At 46.8% G+C, this 14,441-nt stretch overlaps 2 protein-coding genes across 2 annotated transcripts in view; one reads left to right on the top strand and one right to left on the bottom strand.

Annotated features, from left to right (window-relative positions):
• The window catches only part of ITGA9 (integrin, alpha 9), a 369,261-nt gene extending 355,290 nt beyond the window's left edge, over window positions 1–13,971 (top strand). The window contains exon 28 of the mRNA XM_010835514.1: window positions 9,407–13,971. Coding sequence (XP_010833816.1) covers window positions 9,407–9,505 — 99 coding nt within the window. The 3' untranslated portion in view covers window positions 9,506–13,971. The remainder of the gene's footprint in view (window positions 1–9,406) is intronic.
• On the bottom strand, window positions 3,887–5,039 carry LOC104985374 (cytochrome c oxidase subunit 7A-related protein, mitochondrial). The gene has a single exon (XM_010835513.1). It carries the CDS (start codon window positions 4,966–4,968, stop codon window positions 4,624–4,626), a length of 345 nt encoding a protein of 114 aa, XP_010833815.1. The 5' UTR covers window positions 4,969–5,039; the 3' UTR covers window positions 3,887–4,623.
• Window positions 13,972–14,441: the final 470 nt, after the last annotated feature.

The raw sequence follows: 14,441 nt of genomic DNA, 5'->3' as shown, positions 1-14,441 counted from the left end.
CTGACTTTATTTTTCTGGGCTCCAAAATCACTGCAGATGGTGATTGGAGCCATGAAATTAAAAGATACTTACTCCTTGGAAGGAAAATTATGACCAACCTAGACAGCATATTCAAAGGCAGAGACATTACTTTGCCAACAAAGGTCCATCTAGTCAAGGCTATGGTTTTTCCAGTCGTCATGTATGAATGTGAGAGTTGGACTGTGAAGAAAGCTGAGCACCAAAGAATTGATGCTTTTGAACTGAGGTGTTGGAGAAGACTCTTGAGAGTCCCTTGGACTGCAAGGAGATCCAACCAGTCCATCCTAAAGGAGATCAGTCCTGGGTGTTCTTTGGAGGGATTGATGTTGAAGCTGAAACTCCAATACTTTGGCCAACTGATGCGGAGAGCTGACTCATTTGAAAAGACCCTGATGCTGGGAAAGATTGAGGGCCGGAGGAGAGGGGGACGACAGAGCATGAAATGGTTGGATGGCATCACCAACACAATGGACATGGATTTGCGTGGACTCCGAGAGTTGGTGATGGACAGGGAGACCTGGATTGCTGCAGTTCATGGGGTTGCAAAGAGTCGGACACGACTGAGCGACTGAACTGAAACTGAAATATATTCCTAAAACTTCAACTACAGACCTCTTTTTTAAAATTTATTTTCTTGTAGTGCAGCTAATTTACAATGTTTACAGTTATTTACAGTGACTTACAATTTGCATTTCTGCCATACAGTAAAGTGATTCATTTATTTATGTATACGTATACTTTTTCATATTCTTTTCCATTATGGTTTATCACAGGATCTTGAGTATAGTTCCCTGTGATATACAGTAGGACCTTGTTGTTTATCCATCCTCTGTATAATAGTTTACATCTACTAATCCCAAACTCCCAGTCCGTCCTTCCCCCATCCCCCCTCCCCTTGGCAACAAGAAGTCTATTCTCTATCTCTTTGAGTGAACTACAGATCTCTTGTCAACTTGGATTTCTATGTCTATAACCTAAGAAAAATTCATTGTGTATAGAGATCTAATATTACATTGACCATCCAGAAATCTGTTGACTAATGGACCTAATATTTGGGTTAGATGGGAGGGCTAAATGATTCTGGCTTATTACCATATTTCACATATCATTCCCTCCAGTCCTCTCAAGGGGAGAGTCACCTAGTTGTCACTGTGAACCAGGAAACACTTCACTGGGACCTTTAAAGGCAAATGAGCAATATTCAAGTCCTCTTCCCTTTCTCGAGTGACATCTCTTAAAGTTCCCTTTGCTGTAGCTCCTGACACTGCTGCATATGGTTGCTTGCCAGTGCCTTGAGTTCATGAGCCCCAAATATTGTTCCCCAAAATGTACGCAGATGGTGACTTGGTACTGGAAGTGTACAAGGCAGCTGGCCCGGTGTGGATGGACTTTTTATGCCACACAGGCCTACAGGTCGGCGTGCTCTATACTTGCGAGCTGGCCAGTGCCTTCACTCAGCAAACAGTATTGGATCCCTGCTAGGTAGCCAGCTCAGGATGAAATGACAGAGGTAATAAGTAACAGAGCCCTCTCTCTATCTTGAAGAGTCTGGGAAAAGCAGTTAAGTGACCAGAGATGGTGACCGAGCCCAGCATGAGCAGCACTGGGCCAGGTAAAGAGCCTGTGCCACCAGCTCCTGGCTCCGCCTACAGGTCACCATGGTGCCACCAACATACCCATCATCGCCTGTTTGTCTGAAACAGAAGCCCCTTCTAGGGTCAGCAAATGCCTTCTTCAGAGCCGAACTCCAGGCTCCCTGCCTCGTGCTCGCCCCCTTCTCTGCCTCTGGGCCTTCTGGAAGGCTGGCCGCTGGCATGTCAGGCACTCTCTCCTGCTCGGCAGCGGCAGATCCTGGCTCTGACACAAAATCCACAACAAGGGGCCCCCAGCTAACCAGATCCTTCTTCAAATTCTGAAATGGATCCTAATCAGCTTTCCCAGAGCCAGGCTGTTAGCAGACATTGGGAGCCATAATTTAAACTTTCTGTGCGAGGATTACAGTAGCCTGCCAAACCACCATGCAGGAAGAAAACTTTGAAATAGGAAACTCTTTTAGGGGAGAAAAATTCAAATGAGTCCCCTCTCCTTTCCTTTGGCTCCCGATTGGTTTTGAAATGGCCTGGCCCTGGGGCCTCTTCAAGACAGTCATAAAGGCCTGTTTATAGGAGGAAGTTTCATTGTTGTTCAGATGGTATATGGGACTTGCACCTTTAAGGAGTGCCTTCAGTTCATCAAGCCAGCCTTTGAGTCAAGTGGTGAGAGAGTAGAGATGCTGGGATGTTTTTACTTCAAGAGGAAAAGCCTCATTGAGGGCCCCAGTCTTTTCTCTCCTCTTCTGCCTGCTCCCTTGTACAATTCGCCAAAACAAACAGTGTTTTCTCCTTTCTCAGTGAAGGAGAAAACTGCATCCTTCTCTACTGCTTCCAACCCAGGAACCGTTCCCCTCCCTCCTCTTGGCCCCTTTTGCCAATGAGATGCCCTGGAGCAAAGGGCAGTGCCATTGCCTGGTCAGAACCATGGCCAGCCTCTTCCCAAAAGGCCCAGGACCTGCCAGCTTTGTCTGCTCTCAGGTGTTGTAGAGCTGGGCCGTGCAGCGGGTTTGCCACCCTCTTCAGAAAGACCAACTCGAACCCTCCGTCAGCCGAACCTGTTCTCAGAGCCTGCTGCTCTGGAGCTGGCTTTGGGTGCCTGGTTTTCACTTGAGACCATTGCTGCAAACTTCAAGCAGAAGCACTTAGAAAAAGAAATCTGTGAAAAGGCTCAGAGGCTGTGTAGGTTTGGCAGCCCCTCCGGAAGTCATTGGGGGGTTATCACCTTCCCTCCAGCTGGACTAGGAGAGCCCTTCCTTGCTTCTCCTGCAGAGAAAGAAAATGCACAGGCACACACACACACACACCCCCTTTGCACTGTCTCAATTGAAACCATGTGCCAGAGACACTCGGTGGAGACTTATTTATGTTTGGAAGTAAATATTGGATTGATGTTGCACTGTTGACATCTCGAGACAGAGACGTGCTATGTAAATAGTCAAGGAACTTGAAAGGGCTGATAAACATGAGGCTCTGAGTTAGTCCAAAGAAGGAGTATGTCTGAGGCCCTTAGAATAGCTCCCCAGGAGGCATCCCGAAGGCCAGGGAGGAGTAGGTGGAGGGTTTCCCTGAAGACCAAGCACCATGGGGTTGTTCAGCTGTCCCTCACTCACCCCAGACTGGGCTGGGAAGGAGGAACCTGATGCTGCAAGCTGTGGACCCCAGAACCCAGTGATTCTCACTTCTTCCTTGGCCCCAGGCCTCTCACAGCGTCTTCCTAATTAGGGCTATTCAAGGGGAAACCGGCTGTTTCCCTAGGAATTTTCTGGCAGGTTTTTGACACACGTTTGCATCAGAAAGTTGTGTGAATCTGTCAGAAGGTCTGAGGGAGCCGCCCTGTGGTACTACAGGCCCCCTCTGGAGCAACACAGACAAGAAGCCAGAAAAGCCCCTGCTCCCTCAGCTTCCAGCGGAGCCAAGTTTGGCTGGAGTCTCTCTTCCTGTAGAGTTTCCATGAGTGTTTCCTCTGCTACAGACAAATCAATTATAAACAGAATCTTTTGCCCCTCAAGTGCAAAGCAAGCCCTTGAAGGTTCCAGGAAAAGTGTAGGAAAACGCAGACTCCACTGGCTTGGCATTGAATGAGGGGCTACTTAGGGTCTCGTTTAACTCATCATGGTTCATTTCCCAGCACCCTCAGCATGGGCCCAACTGGCCCTGAAAATCTAAGTTTGTCCAGAATCTCTTCAAGATTTTCCCCAAAGTAACCATGAGCACTAGTGGGGGTGAAAGTGAAGGCCTGCTGCAGGGGAGAAGTGTCTTTATTTTTTTTTTTTTTTTTTGAGATTTTTTCATTCATGTATTTATTCCACAATTAAAATAAATCACAATTCAAAGGCATAACATTTTTAAAAGGTAAAGGAGAATCTGTGTCACAGCTGTATTAATAAAACAGACATTGGTCTAAAGTGCAACACTAAACAGGTGTTCTCTGTTCCCATGGTGGAATAAATACATAACAATTACACATAAAATTTCACTGAAGATCTGAGATGACGCAAATAACCCTTTGAAACAAACTGCCCAACAAACGGAGGCAGGCTGCAAATAATTTCTATTAACATTGAACTGCAAGACAGAAAAATTCCCAAGGTGGCTAACATTTTCATGTGCCTGGCCTGAGCTTCTGTCTTCCTTCCTCAGTCACATCCTAATCCAGAAAGGCTGCCCCTCCCCTGTTCAATAGCCACCAGAAGTCCCCAAGGACCTCAGCACAGATGGCCGCTAATGAGCCTGTGTGTGACCTCCATTCAGAAGCTCCAGGGAAATTAGGAGCCCAAGTGCAGAGAGCAACATCATTTCTTTAAACAATAGTTTTAACTGCTGAATGAGCTCTGGCAGGCCATGTGCATTTTCATAACAAACCAAAATATTGTCTTAATATCTTTCTGCTTTTCTTTAAGAATGTTAAGTGGGATATTCAAGTAAAAAACAAAAGAAATTACAGAAATAATGAAAAATGAAAATTCAAAGGATTTATGCCGACAAGCAAACCAGTCCTCTGCAGCCTAACTCATTTGTTTCTGGGCTGTGATGCCATGTAGAGGGCAATCAGGCAGTAGATGGTCCCTCCCACTGTTAGCGCCATGGTGGTCCGGTAAAGCATTTGGTCAGGCAGGCCTCGTTTCAGGTGGATAGGCACACCGTCAGATTTCTGGAAAAACTTCTGCAGCTCTGGAACTGTGTTTTTCCCAGCATAGTCATATGCAGTGGGACCGGAGCTCAGTTTAGTTGGTGTGGCAAATATGATAGGCGGTGCTTCTGTGGAAACAACAGGTCTTAATCCCTGAGGGCTATAGGCGTCGGAAGCCCATGCTCCGGCCAACTTCTGCGTGAAGCCACTGAACTTATAATACATGACGCCCCGTGTGGACTTCCCGCAGCCACTGCCCGCGCGACTGCCCCAGAGAAGGCGAGAAGTGTCTTTAAAGTCTTGATTTATCTTTGTGTTTAAGAGTTTTAGACTTCTTTATACTTTATAATATATCCATACTTTAATATAAAAATTCAAAATTTAATGTTCCCGAAAGCTCTTTGTGAAAAATTGATACTGGGTAAGGACTTTGTGCCCTGAGCCTTCTGTGTGTGAGGGCTGGGTACACAGCTGTGTGCTTCATAAGCTGCAGTGCTGAGTTTGCTTTGGGAACCAACATAAAAAGCCTTCATTATGTTTCAGGGCTGGAAGAGCTCTGAGAATGCCATCCGTCTCTTGGGCAGAGACAAAGACACTGGGGCTTAGAGCCAGAAGATGACCTGCTCTGGGGTCCCAGCATGAGCAGTAATCAGAACTCCAGGCTCCCCATGCACTACCTCTCCTGTCCAGCCCTTCTGAGTCGGTCCTTTGGCACTGGGCAGGCCTGGCATGTCACAGTTGTTTGGGGGACCATGGCTTGGTAAACTCAGAGCCTAAGCTTTGGGCTGTCTATCAAAAGCCAAAATCAGGCTATAAACAACAGCATGAAGGTGACAGTCTCTTCTTCTGAAATGGAGTTCGTTTGATCACATAAGAAACGTTAGTCTGACGGATCCAGCTCTGGACTATACGGTACCTTGGTGCATGCATGCATGCTGAGTCGCTTCAGTCGTGTCCGACTCTTTGTAGCCCTATGGGTGTAGCCCACCAGGTTTCTCCGTCCGTGGGATTCTCTAGGCAAGAATACTAGAGTGGGTTGCCATGCCCTCCTCCAAAGGGTCTTCCCATCCCAGGGATCAAACTCGTGTCTGCGTATGTTGTCTGCGTTGCAGGCAGATTCTTTATCCACTAAGCCACCTGGGAAGCCCGTGGTACCTTGGTGCAAATGAGTAAACAGCACCCTGTCCTCCAGAAGCTTTACTTCCATCTGTCAGAAAATTCAGAAAACCTGGTTTTGTTAGAAAAAGACACTTGACTGCCATCTGCTGGAAAGTAGTTGTAATAAATTTCACGTCTCTGATCGCTGTGACCTGAGCGGTACCCCCTGACGACTTACATGCAGTGCACAGCCTGAGCAACTGTACCAGCACTCCCTAGTCATCAGAGTGGACCGTGTTTTACGAAATTGTCTTTGGGCTCCAGAGAAAAAGGACAAACATCAGTGGCAGCTCCAGCCTTCCATCTAAGAGACTACGCACAGGTTGTGTTGGGAACAGGGCTCTGGAGACCTGCTGCACTGGAGTGGGGTGGAGAGTTTGCAAGGCTGTTTCTAAGAGAAGCTTTACAGTTAACTGCCAGTGGGTGCAGAGTTTTCAAGACTAATAGTGACTGCACTCCACTTGGGAAAAAATAATTCCTACAGGATATGACGCCGTCACTTTGTTGGTAACAAGTGTGGCACACGTAAACTTGAACTCAGAAGAGCCACCTGCGAGAGTCAGTGCAGACGCTCTAAATCCTCACTAGACTGCACACTCTGCATCAAAGCCGCGTGCCAGCATAACAGCTATGAGGAAGCATGCCGACTTTTTGTCCCCTTTAGAGGAACAAGACAAGTCTGTTCAGCAGGACTGGACACAGTGATGCTCTTTCCATCTGGAACCCTGTCAGCTGCCCCCCTGCCACTCTTCCCATGAGTGTTGATCCATTCATTCATAAATCAGACAAAAATATGGAATTCTGTATCAGTTAACTCCTGCTGTGTAACAAACCGAAGTTTAGGAGCTAAAAAAACCAACACCATCTACATAGCTCACAATTCTGTGGGTTACACTGAGCTTGACAAAGCAGTCCTCCCATCTTTGTGGGGCTCACACCCCACAGCTTCAGGCAGCTGGGTGCTGTCTGGTTCAGGAGGACCTCAGCTGGGTGGACTCGTCTTTCAGCAGCAAGACCAACCAAACTCGTTCATATGGAAGCCAGGCAGGGATCTGAGAAAGCAAGCGGGAGTGTGCATGGCTGAAGTGTGGAACGGACAGGGCATCACTTCCCTTGTATTCAGTCATCAAAACAAGTCACAGTGCAGATTTGGGAAGCAAAAAATAGCCTCAGTCTCCTGATAGTGTTTGTTGCAGAGCCACGGTACAGGGCATTTTTACATTTATCTTTGACACTAAGTAGAAGTGAGATGCTAAGCTCTGAAGATAAAAAGCACAAATCCTTAGGAATCCTAAATGTGGAAGATAATAAGAGAGGAGAAGACAGTTAAAGGTCTGCTTGATTGGTGCCATGGTGGAGATATGTTACATCTTTGGAGTTAAAGTGAGTAACCTAAGATCACTGAAACATCATGCTATCTGCAGGCAGAATCCTGTGCTAAAAAATCTTATTCTGATGTAACATCCAGCCTTCTTTCTACCATTATGTTCTCCTCAGTTCAGAAAGTGTGCATGACATACTTGCTCTGTTAACCACATCTTTCTCTTTCAAGAATGAGATATCAAGCAGTAACTTCTTGATAGACATTTCCACAAAGTCTTTGGTTGCTTTGCTGGCCTCCTGTGGGTATGCTTAGAGGACGGCAACAACAATCTTTTTCTGATTCTCCAGAACATTCAGGCCAAGCCTCCTTTCTACATTCCCTTGTAGAAGGAAGAAGGTGGTAGAGATTTGAGGAGAGAAAAGTGTATGTATGAGGGTGTCAGGAAGTGGGGTTCTGACAGATGTGGTCTGATGCTGGGAAGATAAGGGAACTCAATATCTGTCTGCAGAATGGACCTTGAGGATCAAAACTCAGCACACAGGACCCTTGCCAGCTGTTCTATGGAAGCTTCCACTCCCTCCTGGCCATCAGTCTGCACCACTTTGCCGGCTGCTCTCTAAAAGGGAGCTCTCAGGGCTTCCTTGGCCATGCGGGTGGAGGTGACCGGTGCTGTCTTGGCAGCTCTCTTAACAGTCTTCATCTTCAGCAGGGCCATAAGCCTCTTTCAAGGGGTAAGAGGAAGATGCAGGGAGTCAGTGGATGCTGGGTTCACAGTCAAGAAGTGTGAAGACAGATGCACAAAGGAGTTAGATGTGCTCGCGAGCCTGGGTTTGCTTAGCAGTTTGTTGAGGGCAAGTTTGGTGCGTACATCCCCCACTGGCAGCAGACTGCGGAGCTCACTGGCCTCAAAGGTCTTCAGATATGACTGTGAGGGTTATGTGCCAGTGACAGCATGGTACCAAAACCTGCAGAGCAGCCTCCCCGCAGTGAGCCAGGAGTGCACGTCTGTTTCACTTCCCCTGTTCAAGGAGATCAAAGTGGGGATTTGGGGCAGTTATTTATTTGGAAGACAATCTCAGGAAACACAGACGCGGGACCAGGAGAGGGAGAGGGCAGGGAAGGAAGCTAATAAAGGATGTTATCAAGCTGGTTACCCCTGCAGGCAACTTCCGTGGAGCACATACTCTGGGTTTCGCACCCAAGGAGAGAGGGAGCTGGGGTATTTGTACACCCACTCCCAGACGTCTGACTTCAGAAACAGAGGCCACTAACACTGGGGAACACAGCATAAGAGATGCCGGGTATTCCTGAGCATGGGGCAAAGGTCAGCTTTGGACGACAAAAGGTTGCTTTTCTGTGGCAACAGTGCCTACACTGTCGGTGCGAGAACTGGAAATCCGTCTTACCACATATGAAAAGCCATACATTAGAAGGAAAGATCTTTTCAGAATTAAGCGAAGGAAACTACCATCACGGTTCAGGAGGAGTTGCCAGTTCTAGGGAGATACACAGTGCCAGCTGTGTGCACAGCAGCTCACTAGGGTCACAGATTTGAGAGAAGGATCTAGAAGACAGCAAGGTAGGATGCAGACCTGAAGACACTTTTAAATGCCTACTTTATGACAGCAGTATTGATCAAATTGTTCCACAATGGCTAGTATCTCACAGGATATTAACAGATTTATCAAAAGTTAAATAAGCTTGAGAAATAGCAAGACCTTGACTTTCTCAATCCTTTCCTAAAAGGGTTAATTTGATCCTGTACTGTTCTCCTGTACATCACAAATCTCTCAAAGAATACATGGCCAAACTCCACTTAAAAACAAAAAAAAAGAATACATTGTCTCCAAATTTATTTGACCACGGAACCTCTTGACTACCAAACAACCTATCAATAGCTCAATAACTAGTGTTCCCCAGCACAGTGTTTGGGAAACACTCCATCAGAAGTGCGTTGCAAGGAACAAACAGCTTATCATAAGAAAGCCTGGGGGAGTCCATGCATTTTGAAGAGTGGCTCCATGTAACATTTCTTCTAAATCAGCCTAGTCTGAGGAGTTTTCCAGGCCTTTCCCAGCACTGTAAGTAGATCATGCCTCCTCCCAGGCCAGGCAGCTTTGGAACCAAAACAGTTGATTCTCCAGCACGTCTAACCCAGCCTCTCCTCTTTCTGCCTTTCAGATGGGCTTCTTTCGCAGAAGGTACAAAGAAATTATTGAAGCTGAGAAGAACCGGAAAGAGAATGAAGACAGTTGGGACTGGGTCCAGAAAAACCAGTGACCCGCTACCCCACCCCGTGACGTGGCCCAGTCGTTCGCCTGTCGTCCCGATCTTTGTATCTTCCATATTTGGAAGAAAGAATCTTCTCCAGATTTTTCGGAGGCCCCACGATGCTGTTCTTGTCCTCATTCTCTCAAGCCCAGGTGGCAACCTGAGGCAGCCACTTCGGCCAGGTCGCCTGACTGGAACCACCACCACCTCCTTTTCCAGTTGAACTCCGAACTTTGGAAAGCCGGCTGCAGAGCTGGGGGATATTTATGGATGCAACAAGTGTGGTCAACCCTCAGGGGAAAACTGTTAACCTAAAAGTATTTTTATAAATATAAGCCTTTTATACTGATTATGTCTTTATATTTGTATCGATGTTTTATTATTTCTATTAAATGATTATATAGTTCACTCAAGCACTGATATCTGGCCTGAAATCTTGGAAATACATGTACATTCATACAAATGTTAAAGGAAAAAAGATCTTATTGTACTTTGGAATGGAACTTGCTGTTAAAAAAAGGACTTGCAGATGAAATCATCTGAAGAAACCTCGTGTGAAGAATCCATCAAGCAGGCGGTGCTATATATCAACTGCAGTTGGGGTTGACCGCGAAGACATTTCACGTCTTTGTTGCCTGGAGTCAAGTGTGAAGTCATGTGCTAAAGAACCAAGAGTGTTTTTTCATCTGTACCTTTCATTGGAAGATTCCCAGCAGGAATTTGGATGGAAAAACCTGATTCCTGCGGCCTGCTCTGCATCACCTTATAGAGCAGGCATTCCACCCTCCTTTCACTTGGATTAAGACATGAAAGATTGGAGCAATGCCAGTTGGTTATCTGGTAAACCTCAGAATGGTATCTCATCCTGGACAAAGTGCATCAGAGTCCACACACCACCAGGACTAAATCAGTGGCCGTCAGGCAGAGACTTGTGTCTGAATGCTGTGATATGTTGCCTTTTCACGGTAATTTGAGTCAGAGGTCTCCATTGTCCCCAGCACTCTTGCTGTCCCAGCTAATGGTAATTGCAGAGTCCTTCCCGGAGATGACCATTCAACCTGTCTTTTTTTAAAAATTGTATCTTAGGTGGGATTCTTAAGAAGTGGACCCTGAGACAAGGATTTTCACACAGTAACTTATGAAGGAAGTTTCCCCAGGGCACACCAGTAAAGACATGAGGGAAGCAGGACAGGAAAGGGGAGGAGGCCACGTAAGGAAGTCACTTCAGGGCACATATAAACATGTTTTCACTTCATGCCAGCAAAAGAGCCCCCATAGCTCAGGAGCAGTCCTCAAAAAGAGAGCTGCACCCCAAGCTGGGAGGCACACAGAAACGATGTAAAGGGCTCTGGGCACAGCGCTGACGTCATCACCTCCCCTGCGGAGCTGAAGGCCGAGTATGGCCTTCACCGTGCAAGCTCTCTGTTTGACCGTGTTAGTCACCAGATGCACAGTGCTATCCAGGTTTGAGTGCGGTGTGATTCTCTGAAAGGCAAGGAGAGGGTGGAGGTAGCGTGTTGAGCGCTGCACCTGGCCTGGGGTGAACACTCAGTAACGGGGAGCAGCCCTGGCTGCTGTTGCCGCTGCTGGAAAGCCATCTGGTATGAAGGAAGATGTGTCTAAGAACAGGGTCTGACAGAGTCCTCAGAGACTTATCACAGCCTGCTCAAGCCGCAGGCACAAACAGACGGCATCAGATGCGAATGAAACAAGAAACAAGACCATCTCTCTCCTAGGGCCTTGTTGACTGGAGGCTAACATGTAAGGGGCCTGTGAGTGTTGTTGAAAAGACACAGAACTCAACTGCAGGGGAGACAGGTTTTTCTATACACATACTTGGCCTGTCCTTGCAAAGATACCTAAAGTTTTGGCAAATCATGAGAGTGCTGGGCGCTTGCGAACCTGGCATGGAGCACGCGTGTCTTTGGTTTTTTTGCAGTTGACTCTGATACAGGCAGATGCGGAATGCATCATGCTTCCCTTCCCAGTGACCATGGGAGTAGACAGAAGCCAGAGGGTCAAGGGTATGAACTAGGCTGGTCTTAGAAGGAAGTTAAAGATAGAGCCTCTCACTGAGGGGTGGAGGCCCTGAGGTAACAACGGGCAGATGCAGGCAAAGGAACCAGCTCTCCCTGAGAGTTCAGCTAGGACGGATGTGTACGGACCCCAGCTGTGCCTGAGGCACTGTGCTGAGTGCTGCTGGCTCCCCTCGGAATACCAGCGCACACTTTGCCCGGGGGAGACAGATCTTCCCACAGCAGAGCCTAGAGCATGGATTCCTTTACGAAACCTCATTTGCAGCTGTCCTTGGACATTCTCTTGCTTGTTTCATGGTGTCCTTTAATAAATCATTTAGGACTTCCCTGGTGGCTCAGCGGGTAAAGAATCTGCCTGCAATGCAGGAGACCTTGGCTTGATCCCTGGGTTGGGAAGATCTCCTGGAGAAGGGAACGTCTAACCCACTCCAGTATTCTGGCCTGGAGAATTCCATGGACTGTATAGTACATGGGCTTGCAAAGAGTCAGACACGACTGAATGACTTTCACTTTCACCTTTTGGGATTCTTAGGTGGTAGACCTGGACAACTCCATCCGCAACTTTGACTAAATGCAGTAATGGGCACTCACCAGCCTCCTGCAAGGAGTGCAGATGCACTGGTGAGAGTGTAACAGGATAGCTGGCAGGCCCACAGTTCTGCAGCCTCAATGGGGAAAGGGCAGACTCCATAACCAGTGTCAGAGCTAGGATCCATGTGCTTCTGAATGGTAGACACTCAGGTGTGAGCACATACCCTGGAGGTTACTAAGACTAGATAGGGCAGTTTTTAAGAAAACCATGCTTGGCATCTGCTGGAGCAAATACTGGCAGCCAGTTTGGGGCAGGGGGTACCTCTACTTATTTCCTGATGCTTAGTAGCAGGCAGGCTGCAGGGAGTGGAGAGCTGACCAGTTATCACAGACAGAGAAAGGGAAGTCTAGCAGATTGTCAGGGCTCTCAGCTTGGCCAGTTCACCAGCTCCATCCAATTCAGAAGCCATCTGTAGGCTCTTGAGGAAAGCAGACAGAATGGGTTGGTGTGTCTTTGATCCTTCTCCAGAAGGTTCTTTTAAGATTCCACAGCGCCTTCCCATTTCCATCTTTCCTGCCTCTGTGGGTTCGCTGTGGAACACTATCTGGTATTCTCTGGCACAGCATTGTCAGCTTCAGCTTTTGACTGTGTGTTCACTAGGGTTGTCATCAACTCTCACAAGGATTGAGATGCTTTTTAAATATGAAAAAAGGACCCTTGTAGAAATTGAGAGAATGCCCCCTTTTCAAGAATGATTCACTTATGCTCAGTTTACATGGACTAAGGAGTTTGGAACACCCCCTAAGTGAGCCTTGAACCCATCACAAAGAGGCCTTGAGGTTCAGGAATGAAGGGACACTGGCAGGAGCGAGTGGGTCCATGGTTTTATGGTGACTGACAGGCATGTGTCCAGAATCACTTGCTACTGAGGTCACTGAGGCATTGTCAGTCAATTCTTCAGAAAAATTCCATCAACATCACTAAGCCGTCAGCAAAGTTGGTTAAGCTTTGTAGAAAATCCAGTAGAAAGTTCTCCTTTACCAAGTCATATGTAGCCTTCAGCCCTGGAGCCAGAGGCAAGGAGATTCCAAACAAAACCAGCAAGCCTCCTAGAAACATCTGGGACTTGTTTTTGTTGTGAACATGTAGCAGATCCCTTGGGTGGTTGATATGGGTGCTGATACACAAACTGTGGAACCATAGCAGTCATTTTAGAAAGCTTATTCTACTTTTATTTTTGGGTAAGTCATCATGGCAGGGGAATGCAGTTGTGCATGGGTTACATGTAAAGCTACACCTGATTCAGACTTCCAAATATAGAGGCAGAATAAAGGATTGGCATTTGGGGGAAATGGCCCTTTAGCAGATTAAAGGCAGAAAACCACTGTCCCTTAGAAACGTTCCAAGTATGCAGCGTTTTAGTCCATGAATTGTTTAGCTATGTAGAGCAAGAAGATACACAGCGGAGAATGTGTTTTCAAGCAAAGAATGGCTGAAGTGGCAGTAGGGTCAAAATGAATCTTCTAGAATGTCTTCTGATTTTCAGCATGTGAGGGGGGATAATGACCAAATATCCTATGTGATGCAGTGCTTTATAGCACAATGATCTAGGTTTCAGCCTGTGTTAAGGTTTTTTTCCCAAATTGTAATGTGTGACTGGCAGAGTGAGTTTAAAAGCTTTAAGAGTGATTAATTGCATGGCAGGCACCCACGCTAGTTCACTTCCAGAACTTGACTGATGATGCATCCATGTTTCTGTTGAGGAATTTTTGTGGGAGGGATGTTCCTCTTCACAAAGTCACATGTATTCAAGTCTATGCAGTCACTTCTAATTCACTTGCACTGTTTGGGAAATGCAGGTTTACAAAAATACATGTTTGGAATAAAAAAAAAATGGCTGCAAATGATTCAGGAGTTCAGTCTGTAATTTCTTTTGCTAATTTCTTTTGCCTTTTTAGGTTATTGAAGATGGGGTTTCAATGTAATACCGCATGAGCATTTAAAGAGCCTGTGCAGGTCCATCTAATTAATTGCACATAAAGAACACACTCTATGTGGTGGAACTGTCCCTGATCTTTGACCTTCCTTCCATGGTCCTCACCTTCTCTGTGCGTCACTCAGCCACCCAGGGCAACACCTGGAACCTTGGCCTTAGGATTTTGTTGTTGTTCTGTCACTCGGTCATGTCTAACTCTTTGTGACCCCATGGATTATGGCATGCTTGGCTTCCCTGTCCTTCACCATCTCCTGGAGTTTGCTCAAACTCTTGTCCATTCAGTTGGTGATGCCATCCAACCATCTCGTCCTCTGTTGCCCCCTTCTCCTCCTGCCCTCAGTCTTTCCCAGCATCAGGGTCTTTTCCAATGAGCCAGCTCTT

Source organism: Bison bison, unplaced genomic scaffold (assembly GCF_000754665.1).
Source record: "Bison bison bison isolate TAMUID 2011002044 unplaced genomic scaffold, Bison_UMD1.0 scf7180017864043, whole genome shotgun sequence".
Lineage (NCBI taxonomy): Eukaryota > Metazoa > Chordata > Mammalia > Artiodactyla > Bovidae > Bison > Bison bison.
The sequence above is the reverse complement of the archived record's forward strand: the minus strand, read 5'-3'. Positions and strand labels throughout refer to the sequence as shown.